At 41.7% G+C, this 23,027-nt stretch overlaps 3 protein-coding genes across 3 annotated transcripts; all 3 read right to left on the bottom strand.

The window, feature by feature from the left end:
- Window positions 1-4,426: 4,426 nt before the first annotated feature.
- On the bottom strand, window positions 4,427-10,721 carry PCDHB14 (protocadherin beta 14). Its single transcript, XM_032158149.2, has one exon. The coding sequence runs from the start codon at window positions 8,791-8,793 to the stop codon at window positions 6,265-6,267; it is 2,529 nt and encodes an 842-aa protein (XP_032014040.1). The 5' UTR covers window positions 8,794-10,721; the 3' UTR covers window positions 4,427-6,264.
- A 40-nt stretch (window positions 10,722-10,761) lies between these two features.
- LOC116471626 (protocadherin beta-16) lies at window positions 10,762-17,980 on the bottom strand. Its single transcript, XM_032158150.2, has 2 exons — window positions 13,742-17,980; window positions 10,762-13,506 (listed from the first exon to the last, which is right to left on the bottom strand). The coding sequence occupies exon 1, from the start codon at window positions 17,824-17,826 to the stop codon at window positions 15,430-15,432; it is 2,397 nt and encodes a 798-aa protein (XP_032014041.1). The 5' UTR covers window positions 17,827-17,980; the 3' UTR covers window positions 10,762-13,506; window positions 13,742-15,429.
- Window positions 17,981-18,239: 259 nt separating this feature from the next.
- On the bottom strand, window positions 18,240-22,995 carry PCDHB8 (protocadherin beta 8). Its single transcript, XM_032158148.2, has one exon. The coding sequence runs from the start codon at window positions 22,332-22,334 to the stop codon at window positions 19,929-19,931; it is 2,406 nt and encodes an 801-aa protein (XP_032014039.1). The 5' UTR covers window positions 22,335-22,995; the 3' UTR covers window positions 18,240-19,928.
- Between the last annotated feature and the right edge of the window lie 32 nt (window positions 22,996-23,027).

Below are 23,027 nucleotides of genomic sequence, written 5' to 3'. Positions count from 1 at the left end.
GGGATTATAATTAAAACAGAAAAGTGGCATGATTATGTTTCTACTTTTTAAAAAGATTATCCTGTTTCAGAGTTGCGAATAAATTAGAGAGGAATAAGATTAAAGGTGAGAGATTGATTACAAATGGTTGCAATAATACAAGTAAGAGGAAACATTGGCCTCAACTAGAAATGCAGTGAAGGGGTTGTATTAGAATTATAAAACAATAGGGGATGTGGTGATAAACATAGAAGGAGTGGGGTAGAAAGGCATGAAGGTAAATACACTTTGTCTTCAGGCTTAGGGAACTGAGTGACTGTTGGTTCTATTAACTGATAAACACAGGAAGAGCAGAAGAAAGAGGAAAAGATATGGAGCTGGTGAAGGTATATTTAGTTTTGAGGAAGGGAACAGTTTTAATTTTAAATGGATGAGTTTGAACATCCATATAGACAGTTATATAAATTAGCTTCTATTACATAAATGTAGTTGAGGAAAGACGTTTGGGCTATAGAGTCACATTTGGGATTTATTGGCATAAATGGTGATTAAACCTCTTCAAGAAAGATAATAAGTTGCAGATTAAAAGAAATGTATTTGAATTTGTGACTTCAGATGTTATGTAGTTTTCAGAGACTACCATCTCCAGACAGAGGTCATGGTTATAGGTGACTAAGCTAGAGTAGAAGTGAATGTCATTAGAGATGAAGAAGGCTAGAAACAGAGATAGGTCAAACTCTTGGACCCAGAATTGTTGCAAGGGATGGGCAAAGAGGAAAATTATAAGAAGTCACATTTAAGAGATAAAATGTCTTTACACTACTTATTTCTTGTCATCTGGAATAATTTAAAATTAAACTGATAGCAAGTTGAGTTCATGCTCTCATTTGATGACTCTTACATGCAAAGACCATTTAGGTAGAAAGGTTTGCCAACTTCTTTCAGTACATTAAAGATATCTTACTTTCTATTTTTTTCCATTGCTACTGTTGAGAAACATGGAGCATAGCTGTCAGTCTATCATGTGTTTGAGGGTTCAAGGTCCTTTTCCCATGGCTTTTGAAAAAAAAGATTTCTCTTTTTCTTTGGTTTTCTGAGCTTTGAATATAATGTTTCTAGATATGGATATCTTTTTAAATTTATCCTGTTAGGTTTATTTAGGTCTCTTAAATCTGCTTGTTGAAGTTTTCATCAATTCTGAAGAATTAAAATTATTGTTGCTTTAACTATTGCTTCTGATACAATTTTTCTCTTATCTCCTTGGGCTCTGGTTAAACATATGTTAAACTTTTTTACTTTGTCCTCTGTTTCTAATATTTTCTTCTGTATTTTTTATCTTATCAACTTTCTGACCTACATATTGGATAAATTATATCCTCATCTATCTTTCTCTTCAGTAATTATTTGTTTAGTTGTATCTAATCTTCTATTAAATTTTCTAGTTGGTTTAAAATTTTGATTATTATAGTTTTTCATTTCTAGGAGTTCTATTTTGTTTTCTAATCTGTCAAATTTTATAGTATTTTTCCCTGTACACCTTCAAGTTTAACTTTTATTTCAATTAAAGTGCCTAGCATATTATAGACTGTGTCTGATAATTACAATATTTGAAATGCTTGCAAGTTTATTTTTATGTTCCTTTTTTCTGCTGGCTCTCACTCATAGTGTCATGTTCCCTTGTGTATGCACTTATCTTTGACTGTTTATGTTAAGAACATAAAAAATTAGTTGTATGAATGATTTGAGTCTTAGAGTGAATAAACATTCAAACATTCAAAAAATGGACGACAGAGCGAGACTCCATCTCAAAAAAAAAAAAAAAGCTGTAAGGTCACATTCACATTCGCTATAAGAAGTCAGATTTCAACTGGGTGTGGTGGCTCATGCCTGTAATCCCAGCACTTTCGGAGGCTGAGGCAGGCGGATCACCTGAGGTAGGGAGTTCAAGACCAGCCTGACCAACGTAGAGAAACCCCATGTCTACTTAAAAAAAAAAAAATACAAAATAGCCGGGCGTGGTGGTGCATGCCTGTAATCCCAGCTACTAGGGAGGCTGAGGCAGGAGAATCGCTTAAACTCAGGAGGTGGAGGTTGTAGTGGGCAGAGATCGTGCCATTGCACTCCAGCCTGGGCAACAAGAGCGAAACTCTGTCTCGAAAAAAAAAAAGAAGTTAGATTTCATAAAAGATCTGCATTTGATTCTATCAGTTCCTGGGAGAACTGTCAATGATCACTCTAAATCAAGTTTAAGGCTAAAAATCAAGTTAAAGGCTAAAAATCAAGTTCAAGGCTGAAATTCCCCACAAGGGTTCATCCATTTCCAGTTTACTCTCACTCCAAGGTGTGGCTCTTAGGGATCCATGCTTACTAATAGAGGTTCAAGTTTTCCAGGATTCCCAAGGAAAAAGTAGATTTTGGTCTTGCTTATCTCTCTGGGTTTCTTTTTAACATTAGCTCTAACCTGACAATATATTAATATCTCAATAGCTAATTGTTTTCAGTGAAATCATTGTGCTACATAATTTTTACCAACCTTGTTAAAAATGTAAAGTCTCAGGGATATTGTTGCAACTCAAAATTACAAGTAAACTCTTAGCTTTCATATTCTATGGGCAACTGATTATTTTGGAAGGCTAAGAAATAATAGTATTTTTAAACAACTTCAACTGTTCAGTACTAAATCAATTCTATAATGACATAATGAATTTAAACAATCTCTTGGAAGAGACAACTGCCATTTACATTGGTATTCATTCTCACTTCTTTCTATACGCCTTATTCCCCTATATATACACAAATAGCTTTCCTATATTCTCTCTTCTTTCCCCTCATAATGTGTATTTATATATTTGCATATGTCTATAAATATAAGATATTGTGTATATCACTGTACTATAAATCTTTGTCTCTTTTTTCTTTTAAGATATTTGAGATTTATTCATGTGATTGCATGTCTAGCTAACTCCTTTTGATCACTGCATAATAATCTTTCACTAACATGTTACTCATTTTATCAATTGCTTTACTGATGGATATGTAAGTGGAGTCCCATTCTTCATTTTCCCAGGATGAATATTCTTATATACATCATTTTGTAAAGCTCTATCAGAGTTTTCTGGCTTACACACTCCAATAGAATTGCTGAATTATAGAGTACATATATGTTAAATTTTACTAAATACTATCAGAAAGCTCTCTAAATAGGCTGTACATGTGATTTCCTATTATTCCACTTGATATTACCCAAATCTCTCATCTTTACTAATTTTAGTGTATGTTTCACCAACTAAAAAGGTTGAACTTCATTTAAAGCTATTTTCAGACTTTCTGTTTTCCCTTTTTTTGAATTTCCTTTTCCTTTGTCTTAAAAAAATCCTATTGTCTCTCCTGGCTTTGTTGTTGTTGATTTGCAAGAGTTATTTGAACAATGTAAATATTAATCTTGTCAGTTAAAATACTGCAGGTGGCTTCTCACTGTCATCTGTTAGTTTGTCTGTGCTATCCTTTAATTTTGAGGCAGTAATATTCAACAATTTGTATTTTTCTTTTTTGTGCTTTAAAGCCTTGTTAAGAAATCCAAACCCAAACTAAGATGATATGAATATTTTTACCTAGATTTATTTCATCTCTTCCAATTCAAATATTTCAAATTCACCTATTACATACATACGAAGGTTGTTTTTATATGACATGAGATAGGGATTTTGTTTCTGTATATAGTGAGCCAATCTCCCCAATAACATTTGCTACATAATCTCTCTTCTCCACCAACCCCAGTTATTATGATACCTCCTGTGAGCAAGTTGTCTTATATAAAAGGATCTGACCCTGGATTCTATTCTATCTGGTAGTCTATGAGTCTGTTCCTGAACCGTTCAGATAGATTTACCTACTTCATATTTGTAGTATGTACTAATATCTATAATGTAAGGCATTCCCTCATTTTTCTTTTTAAAAATTATCCTAGCTCTTCATGCAACTTGTTCTTCTATATTAATATTAGAAACCATTTTTAGATCCTTAACTACTTATGATGGATTTCGCTGGAATTGCATTGAATTTATAAATTATTTTGGGAAGCATAGATCTTTATTAAGTAGTTCTATCAAGGAATTAGCATCTGTCTCAATTAACTCAGACATTTAATTATTTCATTTAGTGTTTTATCGACATCATTCACTTTTCCATAAAGGTTTTCTGACTTCTTTGTTAGCCTAATTTCTAGAAACATTATAGTTTCAATACTATGTAAAATTTTCATTTATAATTGATAATACTGAGGTTAAAAAACACTACTTTTATTTCTCTTTCCATTTCACTTTTTTCTACCTTATTCTAGTCTTTCTCTTTCTTTAGTTTTTACTTACTTCAGTTTTTACATTAGCAGTGACTTTTAAGAGCACAATTTTGCCTCTTATGACTCTGAGAGAAAAAGGGGACCCAAATATTCTTTTCAGGATTTTATTGTTTAAATGTCAATTTTAAGAAATCCACACAACAAATAATTACTTGTTACAATGAAAAATAAAATCAGTGAAAATTGCATGAAGTAGAGGGAAGAAATCTAAGGAAACTGGGATTTGTTTCACCTATTTCACAATGGCAAGTGAAATTCCATTTTACTACATCATCTGGTCTATGATAGTATTTAATCTTGTAACAGCAATTTCAGAAATGTATATGCACACTAGCCCTATATCCATACTACATTCTAGTTATCAAAATCTCTATCTATAATCTTCTATAGAACTTTCTTTTAGAGCTGAGATATAATATGTTACATGATGAGGCATCTATAAACCATAAATGCCTACCCATTCCTTCTTTGTAGGCATCTGAGAGAGGCCACGAAGTATTAATGATGTTTTATATTTACTCAATAATTAATAGGAAAGTGAAACTAAATCATTTTCTTTAACAGTTTGAATCTTCATTTAAATTTCTTATGAAGTTCTTGCTTTGTACTCATCTGATGGAAGGCTATTTTACCCAGGATAAAACCCTAAATTATTTTCTGCTTTAGTAATAAACAACACAAAATTTAAGCTAGTAAACACGATGTATTTAAAGAAAATTAGGCCGGGCGTAATGGCTCATGCCTATAATCCTAGCACTTCCGGAGGCCAAAGCAGGTGGATCACTTGAGTTCAGGAGTTCGAGACTAGCCTGGGCCACATGGCAAAACTCCATCTCTACCACATATACAAAAATTTAGCTAGGCATCGTGGTGGGTGCCTGTAGTTCAAGCTGTTTAGTAGGCCGAAGCAGGAGGATTACCTGAGCCCAGAATGTCGAGGCTGCAGTGAGCCAAGATCCTGCCACTACACTCTGGCCTGGACAACGAAGTGAGACTTTGTCTCAAAAAACTAGCTAAGGCGGGCAGATCGTTTGAGCCAAGGAGTTCCAGACCAGACTGGGAAACATGGCAAGATTCCATCTGTACAAAAAAAATACAAAAGAATTAGCCAGGCCGCGGTGGCCTGTGCCAGTGGTCCCAGATACTCAGGAGGCTGAGGCAGGAGAATCACCTGAACCCAGGAAGTCAAGGCTGCAGTGAGCCATGATGGTGCCACTGCATTCCAGCCAGGTCAATGGAATGAGACCCTGTCTCAAAAAACATAAATAAATAAAATTAAATTAAGAAAACTAAAGAGCGACAGCAAGGCCCAGAGCATTGTAAGACTCTTCCTCCACCACAGGATTGTCAACAAAAGTAGTTACAGAAAAAATTACTTAAGAAATTAATAATTTCCAATGTGACCACTTAAGTTTCATCATAAAGTAAATATTTGAAAAACTAATAAGGTTCTCCAGGACTGAAAATGGAGGGATAGCATCTTTTTTACCTTTTCTAAAGAACATTTTCAGAGAGAATAGTGTGATAAATGCACTACATTTTCGACCCAGATTCAGCAACACTTTTTATTTTTACTTTATGTTTTGATGGTCTCTAAAGTTACATATATAATGACATTAGCTCTTAATACTTTAGTTTGCATATCCAAATAATTAAGAATATTGTCTTGCATAATACCATTATCACAGTAAAAATAGCAATAACTCCATTAATATAACATTTTGACCAAATAAATGAAAAACCAGAAAACACAGATTACATTTCTATGTCATTATAGCCACTAATAAAGATTTTTAAAGAAACTGTGAGAAAAACAAGAGCTATAATCATGCATGCAACTACAGTACAACCAAGAATCCACAAAAGATTATGCAAAAAGTACCATCAGCTTGCCAAGAATAACTAAAAATTAGAAATTTAAAATAGTTTTATTGAATGTTAAATCCAAAGCTATTTCGAAAGTTCTCGATTTCCCCCATATTCTTACCAGTGTCATGAACTTGACAATTGGGGATAATCGGCTTCAGAAATTTGAACTCATTTGTCCCGGAACCTCCCGTCAGACACACCTCGTATTGGTAGCTCTGGGACAGGGTCCCGGTGCCGCTCACGTCCACCAGATGTCCTGGAAAAGGGCCCTCGGGCACCGAGCAGCGACCCACCGAGGCCTCCCTGCTCCTCCTGCACAGCCGCACCGCCACGAACAGGAGCACCGAGAGGAGGAAGAGCGACGACACCGAGGCCAACGCCACCACCAGGTAGACGGTGAGCGAGTCGGCCTGGGCCTGGGTCGGGGCCGCCTCCGGGAGCGGCAGGTAGGGCTGGGAGAAGCCGTCCACCAGGAGCACGTGCAGCGTTGCGGTGGCCGAGCGCGGAGGCTCGCCATTGTCCTTCACCAGCACCACCAGCCTGTGCTTGGCCACGTCGCGCTCGCTCAGCAGCCTGGCGGTGCGCACCTCGCCATTGTGCGCCCACACGCCGAACAACCCGGGCTCCGTGGCCTTGAGCAGCTGGTACGACAGCCAGGCGTTCCGGCCCGAGTCGCCGTCCACCGCCACCACCTTGGTCACCAGGTAGCCCGGCTCGGCCCCTCGGGGCACCAGTTCGGTGCAGGGCGTGGAGCTGTTCTGCAGCGGGTACAGCACGAAGGGCGAGTTGTCGTTGGCGTCCAGCACCAGCACGCGCACCAGCGCCTCGCTGCTCAGCGCCGGGGACCCGCGGTCTGTGGCGCCCACGTGGAACTCGAACTCCTGCAGGGCCTCGTAGTCCAGCGACCTGAGGGCGAACAGGTGGCCGTTGTCCGCGTTGATGGAGACCAGGGAGGCGAGGGGCAGGTGCGGGTCCTGGGGCGGCAGCAGCGAGTAGGTGACCTGGGCGTTGGTGCCTGAGTCTCTGTCTGTGGCGCTGATGCTGCCGATGTGCAGGGCGGGGCTGTTGTTCTCGTGGACGAACAGGGTGTAGGAGGTTTGGGTGAAGATGGGGGCGTTGTCATTGACGTCAGAGACCAGCACGGTTATGTTGTACTCGGTTTTCAGCCTGGGTGTCCCCAAGTCTGTGACGGTGATCGTGATGTTGTACTCGGCTTGGCTCTCTCTGTCCAGTGCTTTTTCAGAAACTAGAGTGAAAAAGTTCTTGAAGGTCGGTTTCAGGAAAAAAGGGAGGTTATCTTGAATAGAGCAAATCATCCTCCCATTGTCTCCAGAGTCTTGGTCCAGGATACTAAAAAGAGCTACTAGGGTCTCTGAGGCATTCTCTGGAATTCTCTTTGTAATCGACGATATGGTTACTTCTGGTGGGTTGTCGTTTATATCCATAACTTTAACTAGAAGGGTGCATTTTCCTGAAAGACCTCCACCATCTGTTGCCTGAATATTTATAGTGTAGGACTGTATTACTTCAAAATCCAGGGGTGATCTCAAATTAACTTCCCCAGATATTGGATTAATTTCAAATGTTTTACGAATATCTTCTGATGCATGGAAAAATGTGTAAGATATTTTTCCATAGTTTCCTGCATCCAGATCCTTAGCTGAGATGGTGGCAATCCAGGAGCCAAGGGGTCTATCCTCGGGGACTTGCACCTCATAGAGACTCTGAGGAAACTCAGGGGCATTATCATTGATGTCCAACACCTTAATGAGAACCAAAGTTGTCCCAGACTTGGGCGGGGATCCACCATCCACGGCTGTGACTGTTAATCTGAGTTCAGCTTCCTGTTCATAATCTAAAGCTCTATCTAGGACCAGCTCTGGGTATATCATTCTGTCACTACTGTCTGGAATTTTAATGTAGAAGTGAGAATTGGGGCTAATTGTGTAGTTTTGGAGACTGTTGCTTCCGACATCCAAATCTTGAGCACTCTCCATTAGAAATGTAGTTCCAATAGTGGTACCTTCTGATATTTTAATAAGTATTTCCTTGTCTAGGAATGTAGGGGAGTGATCATTTATGTCTTTGACACGCAGCTCAACCCGAAAAAACTGTAAAGGGTTTTCCAAAACCACCTGAAAATGCAGCACACAGGGCTCGGTGGAGCCACACAGCTCATCTCGGTCTAGTTTCTCATTTAGGAGCAAATCCCCAGTCAGCAAATCAAGGTGCAAATACTTTTTATTATCATCAGACACTACCCGGGCTTCACGTGAAGACAGCTCCTCCACCCCCAGCCCTAGGTCCCTCGCTAGATTAGCCACAAAAGAGCCAATTTCTGTTTCCTCTGCCACAGAATAGTGTGCAGATTCAGTACCTGCCCGAGACAATCCCAGCAAAACAAGGAATATTAGAACTTGCCTTTTTCGCAGATCGAGTGCCCCTCTGATCTCCATGGTTCCTTTAGGCAATCTCTTGTGGAAAAATTGAAGCTCAGCCCTAATTTTGGAAGCTGAAGCTCTGGTTTTTAATAGGAACCCCCTGGAGAGTGCATCCTCCAGCAGCTCTGTAGGCGAAGCTCCTTTCATGCCTGTCTTTTCAGTGGGTTGGATGCTTTCTGTTCTCCTGAATAGCGAAGCTCACCCTGCCAGCCTATGTACTGTTTTCGTCTTATCCTGTAGCGCCACCATGTGTCTCCATGTTTTTTTCATTAAAAAAGTTTTCCTCTTTGAACAAGTAATTCATAAATGCATCCAGAACATTCGAAACAAATCCCAGACATCATTTTTTTACCTTTAAATACTTCACTAAGTATTTTTAATAGACAAGGCCTTCTAAAAGATAATTGTAATATAACGTTCACAATCAACAACTTGAGCAATAATTCCTCGACATAATTTATACTGCATTTGGTTTTCCCCAGTTCTCTCCAAAATGTCCCTTGCCGTTGGTTGGTTTGAATTTGAATCCAGAAAAGGTCCATACACTGCATTATCACTGTTTTGAATGCTTGACACTAAAGGATCTGTTAAAATATTCTGAACTGAAGAAATAATTTTTTATTTAAGCCATTTCTCGAGTAATTACAAATATATTCTCTTCTTCACTCTTGTAAATACTTGTTGTCAGCTATAGTTGGTAATGTCATTACTTTTTTCACTTTTATATTTTAAAAATATAAAGAAGGACATGGCACAAATAAGTTAGAGATAATTCTTGCTCTTCTGGAGCTCACAAGCTAGAAAAATTGGCAGACAAGTAAATAAAGTATGTCATGTATGCATTTATAAAAAGTAATATAGAAATACCTAGAAAGGACCTCTTGTACCTAGGAGGCTGCACACCTTAGTGCTAAGGAATATGGGATCTGGAACCAAATTATCAATATTAGAATCCTGATTATGTAACTCACTATCTATAAGCTCGGGCAAGTTATAGATATCTTTGTTTCCTCACCTGTAAAATGGGGTAATAATAATATTTGCCTATGATTATTATCGTAGGCATCTAATTAATTAATATTTACAAGGTGGTTTGTAAGTGCTGGTTAAGTGTCTGTCAAAAATAAAATAATTAAGATCGAAGTCGGACTTGGGACATCAGTGAAAGCTTTCCTGAGGTAATGAAAAATACATTGTGATCTGAAGGAACTAGCAGGAGAAGGAGGAATATTTCAGATGGGCATTTTGAGGAACACAGATAAGTGAAGTATGCCTTGGACTTTAAAAACTATGGAAGGGGAGGGTCTAACAATGAAATTAGGGTTAAAAGCATGGTGAGAACATGAATCATTATACAGGTCATATCATGCATTCTTGAATTTATCCTAAAGGTAATTCAAGTACAAAGATGGGTTTTAAACATCTGATTAACATGATTACATCTGCATTTAAAAAAATCAGTTTGGCTGCATTATGGAGAATTAATTTCAGGGGGAATGACTGGAGAATCAAGGAGATCAGATAAGAGATGATGATAGTCTGGATGAGGATAATGCCAGTGTGGATGGAGAGAAGAGGAATGAGTAGAAATGTATGAGGAGATGAAATATTTTCAACTGTTGGTTGATAGGTTGCATGGGGAGAAAAAGGGGAAAGACTCAGAGATGATATCACACCTCTGGACTGGGCAACTGGATGACTAGTGGTGTCATTCACTAGGACAGGGAATGTTAAAAAACATAATTGGGGTGGAAAAAGATGAAGTGTTCAGTTTTGAACATGCTGATATTGAGGTAAGTGCCTGTAGGATGTGTGTTTGTGTGGTGGTGGGGTGTGTGTGTGTGTGTTTGCATATAACCAAAGCATAGGAAATAAATCTGGGCTGGCAATATGAACTTTGGTGTGTGTGTATATATATATATATAGAGAGAGAGAGAGAGAGAGAGCATATATAGAGAGCATATATATAGAGCATATATATATAGCATTCATGATTTCAATCACCGTATATATATATATACCATGAATGCTCTAGGATAACCAAGCAAAAGTGTGTCAAATCAGTATAAAGGAGGCTTGGCACAGAACTCTGAGAAACATCTTCATTTAGAGGAGACAGGGCAAGAAGTATATTTGAAAAGATAAAGAAGGCTCAGAGTTCAAAATCATGAAATCAAAAGCAAATAGCATTTTAAGGAGATGAGGAAGATCAATGGCTGCAAATGCTTCAGAAAAGTCAAGAAAAATAAGTATGACAATTATCCATTGGGCTTAAAAAGATGGTCATTGTGGAGGATTCTGATAGATGTCTGACAAAATCTGTTTTCCCTTGCTTCTATAGTAATAGAACTGTACCCAGGTACGTGGCCATGAAAGTAGATTGCCCATCCCAGCCTCCCTTGTATTTGAGTGTGGGCAGTGACCCAGCTACAGCCATGCAGATTATATTACCATAGGGACTGTTGAAGAAATTACTTGAAAGAAAATTTGGTTTCAGAGGGACTGTGAGGATGAAAGCTGCCCTACCTACCTAATAATTTTTACACTGGTACTGTCATGTGAAAAAGAGAGACATGTTTACAAGCCACCGTGTCATTGCATCACATTGGTTCCACAATATAATCTTAACTTATATGGAAATCTTTGATAACATTTGCAATAGCAGTTTCAGTAGAATGATTGTGATGAAAATTAGATTGTACTTCGGTGCAAAGTGAGGGATGAGGAGGCAAAAATGAGGTAGATGGTTCTTTCAACAATTTTTTTTTTTTTTTGAGACAGGGTCTCAGTCTGTCACCCGGGCTCACTGGCTCACTGCAGCCAGGCTCTCAAGAAATTTGTAAAGAATGAAAAGGCTGTAAAAAGGAATAAGAAATACATTGGTATCTGGAGAAGAATTCAGACTCAGAGAGTATTTTAAAGACTAGAGAAACTTGAATATCTTTAAAACGCCAATGTTCAGTAGGGAAGGAGAAAATTAAGATACAGAAGGGATAACGCAAGTCCCCTGGAAAGGTTGTTAAAGATGAGATCCAGGCAATGTATGAAGGGATTGGATTTAGACCAGTGGGAGGGACCTCAGCAGGTGAAAAGTATAGATACAGATGCTGCTAAAGCTGTGGAGTAGGGGACAGGAAAATGAATTTCTAGCTGATGGATTCTATTTTCTCAATAAGGTATTAGGCAAGTTCATCTGATAAAAGGGGGTATCTAAGTGGTAGGGTAAGAAGTTTAAAGTAAGTTACGTAGGTTTAAAATAGTTGTTGTGGAGCATAGAAGAGAAAGCTCATTAGAAAAATTATAAAAGGAGTTCTTGGTCTCAGAAGCCCAATTAGGTTTGAATATTATACATTTATAGTGGCAGTGGTATTGCTAATTTTGTAAGTTTGGTCTTATAGAGTGCAGCACCCCATGTGTAAGAGAGGAGGAGGACTATATTCATCTGGGCTGGAGTTTCATCAGGTGGTTTTAGTGAAGGAAAATTGAACAAGGGAATTGAGAATATGGGCGTGAGAGCAACTGGGAGTGGTAAACCAGGAAATCAGCTGGATAAGAAGGAAATTAAAACAGGAGCGTTTGATAGGTAGTATCAGCATCATGGAATGGAGCTCCTGATAAGGTCAAAGACAAGATGTGATAGAAACAGCAGAATGAGAAGGTTGTAGGCATAGACAATTGTGCTCTCAGAGGGAGATAGCTGAAATTATTATATCATAGAACAGTTTCTTGGTGGGGGAAAAAGTACAATATGTAGCCAGGGCATTAATGACTGAATAACAGGAGTAGAGGTAAAGACTTAGGGACTGAGAGGCCATGTTGTTAGATTAATCAGTGGACCCAGGAGTGGTGGTAGAACTTGAAACAGAAAGATAAAGAGAACAATGTGTTTGTAAGATAAAATGTCCTATGTCCCTTTTCCCTCCCATACTATTGCCTAAATAAAAAAAAAAATACTGTTACTTGGTTTTTATTGTAAGGGTTTTCAGGAGAATCCATTCTGTAAGACTGGGCCATCTCTTGTGTCTCTATTTTCTAAGTGTCCTTTAACCCCCGCTAGATATAAAATTGTGTTCTAAGTTACTTACAACCTATAGTTCTTTCATATAAAATTGGCTGATACAGCTTGATTCCTATGCACTGTTTTAAGTATAACTATAAATGAGGTCTTTGAAGCATATGAGCAAAATTCATTTTTGGCAATACATTCTAGGAGAATTGGTTGGTTATATGTATCTGGGCATTTGAGTTACTGAATGCCTGGTCACTCTTTAGAGCCAGGAAACTCATAGTTCTTTTTATAAAGAGAGGGGTCCTGCTGCTCACATATCTAGAAAAACTGGAAGTAATAGGACAAGTACTTGGCCCTTTTCTCCACTGTTGCACTAGCGAGATTTTCTGTCTGAGTTGTTTGAACTACTCTTTCCCACTCCACCAGTAGATATGAGAAGATCACAGGGAAGCTGCTAGAATAACTCCCACCTTTGTAGGCCAGGAGTTCAACAGCCTGGGCAACATGATGAGAACTCATCTCTACAAAATTTTTTAAAAAAGAGCTGGGGGTGCTACTCGGGAGAGGCAGGAGAATGGCGGGAACCCAGGAGGCAGAGCTTGCAGTGAGCCGAGATCGCGCCACTGCACTCCTGCCTGGGTGACAGAGTGAGACTCCGCCTCAAAAACAAAAGAAAACAAAACAAAACAACAAACAAACAAACAAAAATAGCTGGGGGTGGTGGCATGTGCCTGTGGTCCCAGCTACTTGGGAGGCTGCGGCAGGAGGATTGCTTGAGTCCAGGAGGTCAAGGCTTCAGTGAGCTATGATTGCACCACTGCACTCCAGCCTAGGTGACTGAGACCCTGTCTCTAAAAAATAAACAAAGAAAGAAAAAAGAAAAGAATAATTACTCAGTTGACACAGCTCAACAGAACCGGTAGTGAAATCTTAGCAAGAAGTATAAACATTAGGTTGTCTTAGATATGCTATTAAAAGAGATTGAACTTCTTGGCGTTATCAACTGACTAATATCCAGTCCCTCTACAATGTTAAGATAAAGTTTTAAAATATACTCAAGAAGCAGTTGAGGCCAGGTGCTCATACCTGTAATCATAGCACTTTGGGAGGCTGAGGCAGGCAGATTGCTTGAGCTCAGGAGTTCAAGACCAGTCTGGGAAATATGATGAAACCTTGTTTCTACTAAAAATGCAAAAATTAGTGGGTGTGGTGGCCTGGGCCTGTAGTCCTGGGTACTAGGGAGGCTGAGGTGGGAGGATCACTTGAGCCCAGGAGGTGGAGGTTGCAGTAAGTGGAGATAACACCACTGCACTCCAGCCTGGGTGACAGAACAGGACGCTGTCTCAAAAAATAAAATAAGAGAAGCAACTGAGTCTGGTCTGTGGCACTGGAAGTAGTCCTTTTACTCATCCCCACGAACTTCCTCTTTTCCATGCCTTCTCTCTCTCTCATACACACGCTTGTTTTGCCTCTATACTTTTACTCATTTTGTTATTCTATATTTTTCTCCCACAACATAGACTTTAGACTTTTTGATAAAAGTCATGGAAAATCTCCTTCTCCAACCTTGAAGTCTTTTTCTTGCATAGTGTGTCAGATCCTTAAAGGTAAGAGTGGTTTAACATGAGACAAAGCTACTCCCCTACAATGGTTTGGAAAATTTTTTTAAATTAGAACCCTAAGGGACTATCTTTTGATACTATCAATGTTCAACATCTGGTATACTTTTATACGTCTGAGAAAAGTGGTTTTCAAACTTTGGGTTACTACCCATTAGTATACCATGAAATAAGTTCAGTGGATCATGACCACATTTGAAAATTGAATAGAATGAAATATATAGGTAATTTCAAATTATGTCATAAAAAGACTAAGCATTGTTCACAAGCATTTCTTTCTATTAAGCTTGTGTGTTTCAAAATATGTAAGATATAATCTTAATTATTGGTTGCAGTAAAAAAAGTTTGAAAAATAGTTTCTGGTGTATATACATTAAATTATATGATGGTACAGGCAAAAATTTTTACACATTAACACACAACTCCAATTTATGCTATACAAATTATTATTTGGGCACAGGCTTCTGCATTCAACTAGATTGCATTAGAGCATTGTGACATTAATTAAAAAATTATAGCTTCATATTCCCAGATTCTGTGATTGGCCACAGTATTAACGTGCCGGCACAATCCTCTCCAGGATGAATGAGGAAAGGATACTAAGAAACTGGTCTTCTGACCCTTTCGAATCAAGTGATAACACTTGGAGTTGTATCATAGGATATAGGTTTTCTGGTTTATTTTTGAAAGCAAAAATCTATTTAAAGGTTAACTAAAAATGCACTGGATTTAAAAAAAGAAAAATGATATGTCTGAATAGCAATCATTATTTTAAGACTGAAAAAAAGAGAATCAAATGAAGAAATGCTGGAAAATTTGAATCATTTCCAAATTGCTCTATTTAATTTTACCATAAGCATAATAGTGGGTGAAGTTCAACTAAAGATAGGGGCATGAAAAAAATGTGATTTGGTTTGCTCTTTAGGGAGGCAAATTAATTACAAATTAAGACCATCTAGGTTAAAGAATGAATTGCCATCTTTTAAGAACCAGGAATAAAGGTAAATGTTCACTTTAAAGCAAAGGGAGAAAGAACATGAGAAAAATCGAGAGTAAATCAGTACAATTTTAAATACACACAAATTGGGGGAAATAAACATTGGCATAGAAATGCCACAAAATTAAATACCTATGGAATATAAAAGTCGACTATGGTCACTGAATATTGAACCCAAAGTTATTGCGGAAGGTAGAATTTCCCTGTATTTCTTTCCCAGGGCACTGGGGAGGGAAGTTGGGGATAATAGGCTTTAGGAACTTGAACTCATTTGTCCCCCACCCTCCTGCCAGACACACCTCATACTGGTAGTTCTGAGATAGGGTCTCGGTGCCGCTCACGTCCACCAGATGCCCTGGAAGGGGGCCCTCGGGCACCAAGCAGCGACCCACTGAGGCCGCCCTGCTCCTCCTGCACAGCCGCAACACTACGAACAGGAGTACTGAAAAGAGGAAGAGAGACGACACCGAGGCCAACGCCACCACCAGGTAGACGGTGAGCGAGTCGGCCTGGGCCTGGGCCGGGGCCGTCTCAGGGAGAGGCAGGTAGGGCTGGGAGAAGCCGTCCACCAGGAGCACGTGCAGCGTGGCGGTGGAAGAGCGCGAAGGCTCGCCATTGTCCTTCACCAGCACCACCAGCCTGTGCTTGGCCGCGTCGCGCTCGCTCAGCAGCCTGGCGGTGCGCACCTCGCCATTGTGCGCCCACACACCGAACAGCCCGGGCTCCGTGGCCTTGAGGAGCTGATACGACAGCCAGGCGTTCTGGCCCGAGTCGCCGTCCACCGCCACCACCTTGGTCACCAGGTAGCCCGGCTCGGCCGCCCGGGGCACCAGGTCGGTGCAGGGCGCGGAGCTGTTCTGCAGCGGGTACAGCACGAAGGGCGAGTTGTCGTTGGCGTCCAGCACCAGCACGCGCACCAGCGCCTCGCTGCTCAGCGCTGGGGACCCGTGGTCTGTGGCGCCCACGCGGAACTCGAACGCCTGCAGGGCCTCGTAGTCCAAAGACCGGAGGGCGAACAGGTGGCCGTTGTCCGCGTTGATGGAGACCAGGGAGGCGAGGGGCAGGTGCGGGTCCTGGGGCGGCAGCAGCGAGTAGGTGACCTGGGCGTTGGTGCCTGAGTCTCTGTCTGTGGCGCTGACACTGCCGATGTGCAGGGCGGGGCTGTTGTTCTCGCGGACGAACAGGGTGTAGGAGGTTTGGGTGAAAGCGGGGGCGTTATCATTGACATCTGATATCTGCACTGTTATGTTGTGCTGCGTTTTCAGCCTTGGAGTCCCCATATCTGTGACGGTGAGGGTGATATTATATTCAGCCCTTGCTTCTCTGTCGAGTGCTCTCTCCGTTACCAAGCTGTAAAAGTTCTTGACTGAAGGTTTTAGAAGAAAGGGAAGGTCTTCCTGAATGGAGGAAATCGTCTTCCCATTGTTTCCGGAGTCAGGATCTGAAACGCTGAAAACAGCAACTACTATCTCAGGCGAGTTCTCTGGGATGGGGCTGGTGAGTGCAGACATGGTCACCTGTGGGGGATTGTCATTCACATCCACCACTTGCAGGAGAAGAGTGCACTTTCCTGAAAGACCTCCCCCATCTGTGGCTTTGATGTCCACTTCATAAGACGTAACCGTTTCGAAATCTACTTGTTTACTCAGTCGAATTTCCCCTGTCATAGGATTTACCTCCAAAGTTTTACTAATATCCTCTGAAGGCTGAAAGAGTGTGTATGATATTTTCCCATTGGCTCCGCTGTCTAAATCCCTGGCGGAGACAGTGGCAACCAGGGAGCCAAGAGGGCTGTTCTCTGGAATCTGAGCTTTGTAGATGGGCTGCTCAAACTCAGGGGCGTTATCATTGATGTCCACCACTTCAATGCGGACCTGAGCAGTTCCAGATCGCGATGGAGAGCCGCCATCCAGCGCTGTCAGGGTTAATTTTAGTTGAGGCTCCTCCTCCCTATCCAGCTCTTTATCCAACACTAGCTCAGGATATTTCCTGCCATCATTGCGTTCTCTGGTTAGAACCCCAAAATGGGAATTTGGGCTGATTTTATAGTTTTGAACATTATTGCTTCCTACGTCCAAGTCCAAAGCATGATTGAGAGGGAACTCAGTTCCTGGAGGACTGTTTTCAGGTATTTTTAGAATCATTTCCTTCTCAGTGAACATGGGAGAATAGTCATTTATATCTATCACCCTCAGTTCAGCCTGAAATATTTCTAAAGGTTTTTCCATTAACACTTGGAAATGTAGTATGCAAGGCTCAGTGGGACCGCATAGCTCCTCTCGATCTAGCTTCTCATTTATGAGCAAATCCCCAGTTTGAACCTTGAGCTGCAAATGCTGTTTGTTCCCCTGGGAAATGATCCTGGCCTTGCGGGTGGACATCTCTGTCAACCCCAACCCCAGGTCTTTTCCTAGGTTTGCCACAAAAGAGCCTCTCTCCGTTTCTTCCACTACGGAATAGGACCCCAACTCGGCGCCCGCCCCAGACAAGCTCAGCAAAACAAAGAAAACAAGGACTTGCCTTTGTCTCCTATTGTGCATCCATCCAATCTCCATTGCTTTTTCTTGAAAAGTTGGTTCACAGAAGCTTCATGTATCCCCAGGATCCTAGTAGCACGGTTTTGCACTCCAGAATGTCAGAACCAAGCAGCCCAATGCTGTCTTAAAGAGGTTTCACACTCGTGTTTGCTCTGGCTCAGCTATTCTTTTGCTTCCAGGCTTTGGGAAACCGTTTGCTGGATCCTGGAGCTGCGCAGGCAATTCTATGTTCCGTCATCTTAACCTGCAGCGCCACCACGCGTTCTCACTGAGTCTTTTATTCTGGTTGAATATTGGAGGCAAAATACTTCTAAATGTACTGAATAGACTATGTAATATAAAACACTGAGTTCTATTTCATGTGACTTTCGTGTGTACAGATGGAGCTCTGTGATGTTGTACAGGGAGGAGTACAAAGAGAAGACTGTCATTTATGTTATTGACTGTTTAATGCCGTTGAGATTAATGATTAAATAAAATTCAATGAACATTTAACCAGAGATAGAATATACACTTAGGAGCAAAATGTTTCTGAAGTAACATGAGAACAGTTTCACAAGTACATCTTTTTCATGGTACCTATATAGACACTATGAGTAGACACTGCAAAATTGCAATCAGTGGTAGTTCTAAAGAGTATTTAACAATTACTTTATTAAAGAATAAATTACTTCCTTTTCTTTCTGACACCTAACCCTGAGAACTGTGAGTTTTTACAACTTTCAAGTTATTGGAAAATTCATTCCCAAACAGGCAAATCTCAAGGTTGGGTCTGCTACACTTTTGGATTCCCCCCACCCTTTTTTCATTTCAATGGCTTTTAATATATTCAGAGGTGTGCATCCGCCATCACAATTTTAAAACATTTTCATCTCAAGAGAAACCTTACCTCTTTTAATTATCACCATACCCCTTCTCCCATCCCACTTATAAACGTGTGTGTGGGTGTGTGTGTGTGTGTGTGTGTAGGTTAACCGAAAAAGACTGAAGAAAGAGAATAAGAAATTCAAGAAATGCAACTATAGGTTAACTCTACTTCCTACTTAGACTCATTTCTTTAATAATGGATATGGCATGTAGAGAAGGTACAGGACTATAAATCAGGTTAATTCGCTCATCATAAAGTTCATTTGTAGTATCTGTCCCAGCATACTTAGAGCTTCGATAAGAACATGGGTATATTTGTGCAGAGTAGTATAGACAAACTATAAACTAAAACTTGTATTTTCACATGAGAGTTTAGTTCATGGAGTAGGAGTAGGAATAACATAAATTTCATTTCCTTAGTTAGAAAAACAATGCTATCAGTTAATGCCTGACCATATAGCATATTGGTTAGACTTAGATTATATTTCAAATTTTTACCTTTATTACTTCAGAATTATAAGAAAGTTAATCGTTTTTTGCCAGGGGGATGAGGTCTCACTCTGTCACCCAGCCTGGAGTGCAATGGCACAATCTTGGCTCACTGCAGTCTCTGTCTCCTGGGCTCAGGGGATCCTCTTACCTCAGCCTCCTGAGTAGCTGGGACTACAGGTTCACAATCACACCTGGCTACTTTTTGTATTTTTGTTAGTGTCAGTGTTTTGCCCCATTGCCCAGGCTGGTCTCGAACTACTGAGCTCAAAGGGTTCAGCTTGCCTCAGCCTCTCAAAATGTTGTGATTACAGGTGTGAGCCACTGCTCACAGCCAAGTTACCTTTCTAAGCCTCAGTTTTCTCATATTTAAAAAAGGGGATAATATGTCAACTCCCTTAGGATATGGGGAAACATTTAAAAGGCAATAAATGTAAAACATTCTCTACACCACTTTTAACTAAATTTTAGCTAGATTAGAAATAAAAAAATAAAGGCTTAAAAAGATCAATTACATTAATTTCTTCACTTCAGATCTGTGCATTTTACTACGTACATTTTAATTAAAAGTGCACTGTTAAAGAATTATGATTAGAGTCCACTGGATATACTAATGAAGAGAAAATGAGTATCATTTTTTAAAACAGTGAAAACAAGACAAATACTATGGGCAAATTTAGTGTAATTTAAAATTTATGCTATGTTGACAGAAAACCATTACTTTGAATTGATCATAAAAATTAAAATGTATAATATGAAAACAATTACTTTAACTGAAGGCTGAAACCAAAGCCATCCCTAAAGTTAGAGTTTTCTTCCATTTCTGGCCCAAAAGAATGGCCCTGAATATTAGGTAATACTGGTTTCAGGAACTGGAACTCATTCGTCCCTGAGCCTCCCGCCAGGCACACCTCGTACTGATAGTTCTGAGACAGGCTCCCGGTGCCGCTCACGTCCACAAGATGCCCTGGAAAGGGGCCCTCAGGCACCGAGCAGCGACCCACTGAGGCCGCCTTGCTCCTCCTGCACAGCCGCACCGCCACGAACAGGAGCACCGAGAAGAGGAAGAGCAAAGACACCGAGGCCAACGCCACCACCAGGTAGACGGTGAACGAGTCGGCCTGGGCCTGGGCCGGGGCCGCCTCCGGGAGCGGCAGGTAGGGCTGGGAGAAGCCGTCCACCAGGAGCACGTGCAGCGTGGCGGTGGCCGAGCGCGGAGGCTCGCCATTGTCCTTGACCAGCACCACCAGCCTGTGCTTGGCCACGTCGCGCTCGCTCAGCAGCCTGGCGGTGCGCACCTCGCCATTGTGCGCCCACACGCCGAACAGCCCGGGCTCCGTGGCCTTGAGCAGCTGGTACGACAGCCATGCGTTCTGGCCCGAGTCGCCGTCCACCGCCACCACCTTGGTCACTAGGTAGCCCAGCTCGGCCGCCCGGGGCACCAGCTCGGTGCAGGGCGCGGAGCTGTTCTGCAGCGGGTACAGCACGAAGGGCGAGTTGTCGTTGGCGTCCAGCACCCGCACGCGCACCAGCGCCTCGCTGCTCAGCGCCGGGGAGCCGCGGTCTGTGGCGCCCACGCGAAACTCGAAAGCCTGCAGGGCCTCGTAGTCCAGCGAGATGAGGGCAAACAAGTGGCCGTTGTCCGCGTTGATGGAGACCAGGGAGGCGAGGGGCAGGTGCGGGTCCTGGGGCGGCAACAGCGAGTAGGTGACCTGGGCGTTGGTGCCTGAGTCTCTGTCTGTGGCGCTGACGCTGCCGATGTGCAGGGCGGGGCTGTTGTTCTCGCGGACGAACAGGGTGTAGGAGGTTTGGGTGAAGGTGGGGGCGTTGTCATTGACGTCCGAGACCAGCACGGTCATGTTGAGGTGTGTTGTCAGCCTGGGTGTCCCCAAGTCAGTGATGGTGATAGTGACGTTGTACTCGGCTCTGCTTTCTCTGTCTAGTGGTGTCTCTGTTAGTAGGGTGTAAAAGTTCCCCACAGAAGATTTCAGGAGGAAGGGTAGATCCTCCTGAATGGAGCAACTTATTTTCCCATTTTCTCCTGAATCAAGATCTGAAACACTGAAAAGTGCAACCACAGTTTCAGGCTGGTTCTCAGGTATTGGGCTGGTAAATGCAGACATGGTAACTTCTGGGGCATGGTCATTCACATCCATCACTTGAATCAGAACGGTGCATTTTCCAGAAAAGCCTCCAGCATCTCTCGCCTCGATATTGACTTCATAGGACTGAAATTTTTCGAAATCAAGTTGTTTTCTTAGTCGAATTTCTCCTGTCAAGAAATCGACCTTAAAAGTTTTGCTTATCTCATCTGAAGCTTGGAAAAGTGAATAGGAAATCTCTCCATTGACTCCTGTGTCTACATCCGTGGCAGAGACCTTCACAACCAGGAAGCCTACTGGACTGTCCTCAGAGATCTGCACCCTGTAGAAAGGCTGCTCAAATTCAGGAGCATTATCGTTGACATCCACAACTTCAATGTAGACCTGAGCAGTGCCAGATCTGGGCGGAGAGCCACCATCCAGTGCTGTGAGTGTTAACCTGAGCTCAGCTTCTTCCTCTCGGTCCAGCGCTTTGTCCAGCACCAGCTCTGGATATTTCCTTCCATCACTGCGTTTGCGGGTGAGGACCCGAAAATAGGAGTTGGGGCTGATTATATAGTTCTCAATATTGTTTTGGCCTACGTCTAAGTCTTCAGCATTCTTCAGAGGAAACGTAGTCCCAGGAGGACTGCTCTCTGACACTTTCACCAACATTTGTTTGTCCAGAAATACTGGAGAGTGGTCGTTTATGTCTATCACTTGCAGCTCAGCTTGAAAAAACTCGAAGGGGCTCTCTAGCAACACTTGGAAACGTAGCACACAGGGCTCTGTGTGACCGCACAGATCTTCACGGTCCAATTTCTCATTGAGCAACAAATCCCCGGTCTCCTGATTGAGCTGCAAATGTAGTTTGTTCCCTCTGGAAACAACCCTAACCCCCCGCCTGGAGAATTCCCTCTGCTCCAGACCCAGGTCCTTTGCTAAATTGGTGACAAAGGAGCTGCCCTCAGTTTCCTCCACCACAGAATAGCGTCTAGGTTCCGCCGCGCCCGCCAGAGATAAGCCCAAAAGGAGAAAGGAAAAAAGGACTTGCCTTTGTCTGCAAATGAGCTTCCCGCTGGCCTCCATTGTTCTTGCTGGATTCAGCTTCCTGGGAGGACGGTTCTGTGGGAATGTAAAGTCCCCAGTATCTGAGGCTGTGGTTATTCCACAGATACCTCAGAAATATTCTAGTGAGTAGTCCTCTCCAGAGGACCCAGCCGTCATCCCTTTGGCATCCAAGCTTCCCGTGGACTTCCAGGTTCTGCTGTTTTTTGCCAGTTAATGGAGCTGCAGCTGCCGTTCTGGTTTGTACGTTCTTATCCTGCAGCGCCACCATGCGTCCTCACAGGATCTTACATTTTGTGGGATGATGATAGATGTAATATTCCCAACTCTGCCTGTATGTACCCTGGGACTATGTAAAGTTACACCACCACTGTTAATATCGCCGGACGTTACTGAGCAGACAACTGCCTGAAGGAGAAATTACATTAGTCTTTCAACAATGCTAACTGAGTTTTGGGCAAAAAGGAAATATTTAGGTAACAGTCTAGCTTGGCAAAAAGAATTTCAAATATAATTGTAGTTAACATGGGCAACATTTAGATCTTTATAGTTTTATTTCCATGAACCATAGGAATAATTAGTAGCTGTGAACCTCGAACAAATTATTTAATCTCTCTGCTTTAATTTCCTCATCTGTAAAATGAGGATAATAGTAGCACCTGCCACATAGGGCTGTTGTGAATTCCCCACCTTACACATGAGGAAACTGATTCA

Source organism: Hylobates moloch, unplaced genomic scaffold (assembly GCF_009828535.3).
Source record: "Hylobates moloch isolate HMO894 unplaced genomic scaffold, HMol_V3 SCAFFOLD_6, whole genome shotgun sequence".
NCBI classification, from domain to species: domain Eukaryota; kingdom Metazoa; phylum Chordata; class Mammalia; order Primates; family Hylobatidae; genus Hylobates; species Hylobates moloch.
Note: the sequence above shows the minus strand (reverse complement) of the source record. Positions and strands in the feature narration are given on the sequence as shown.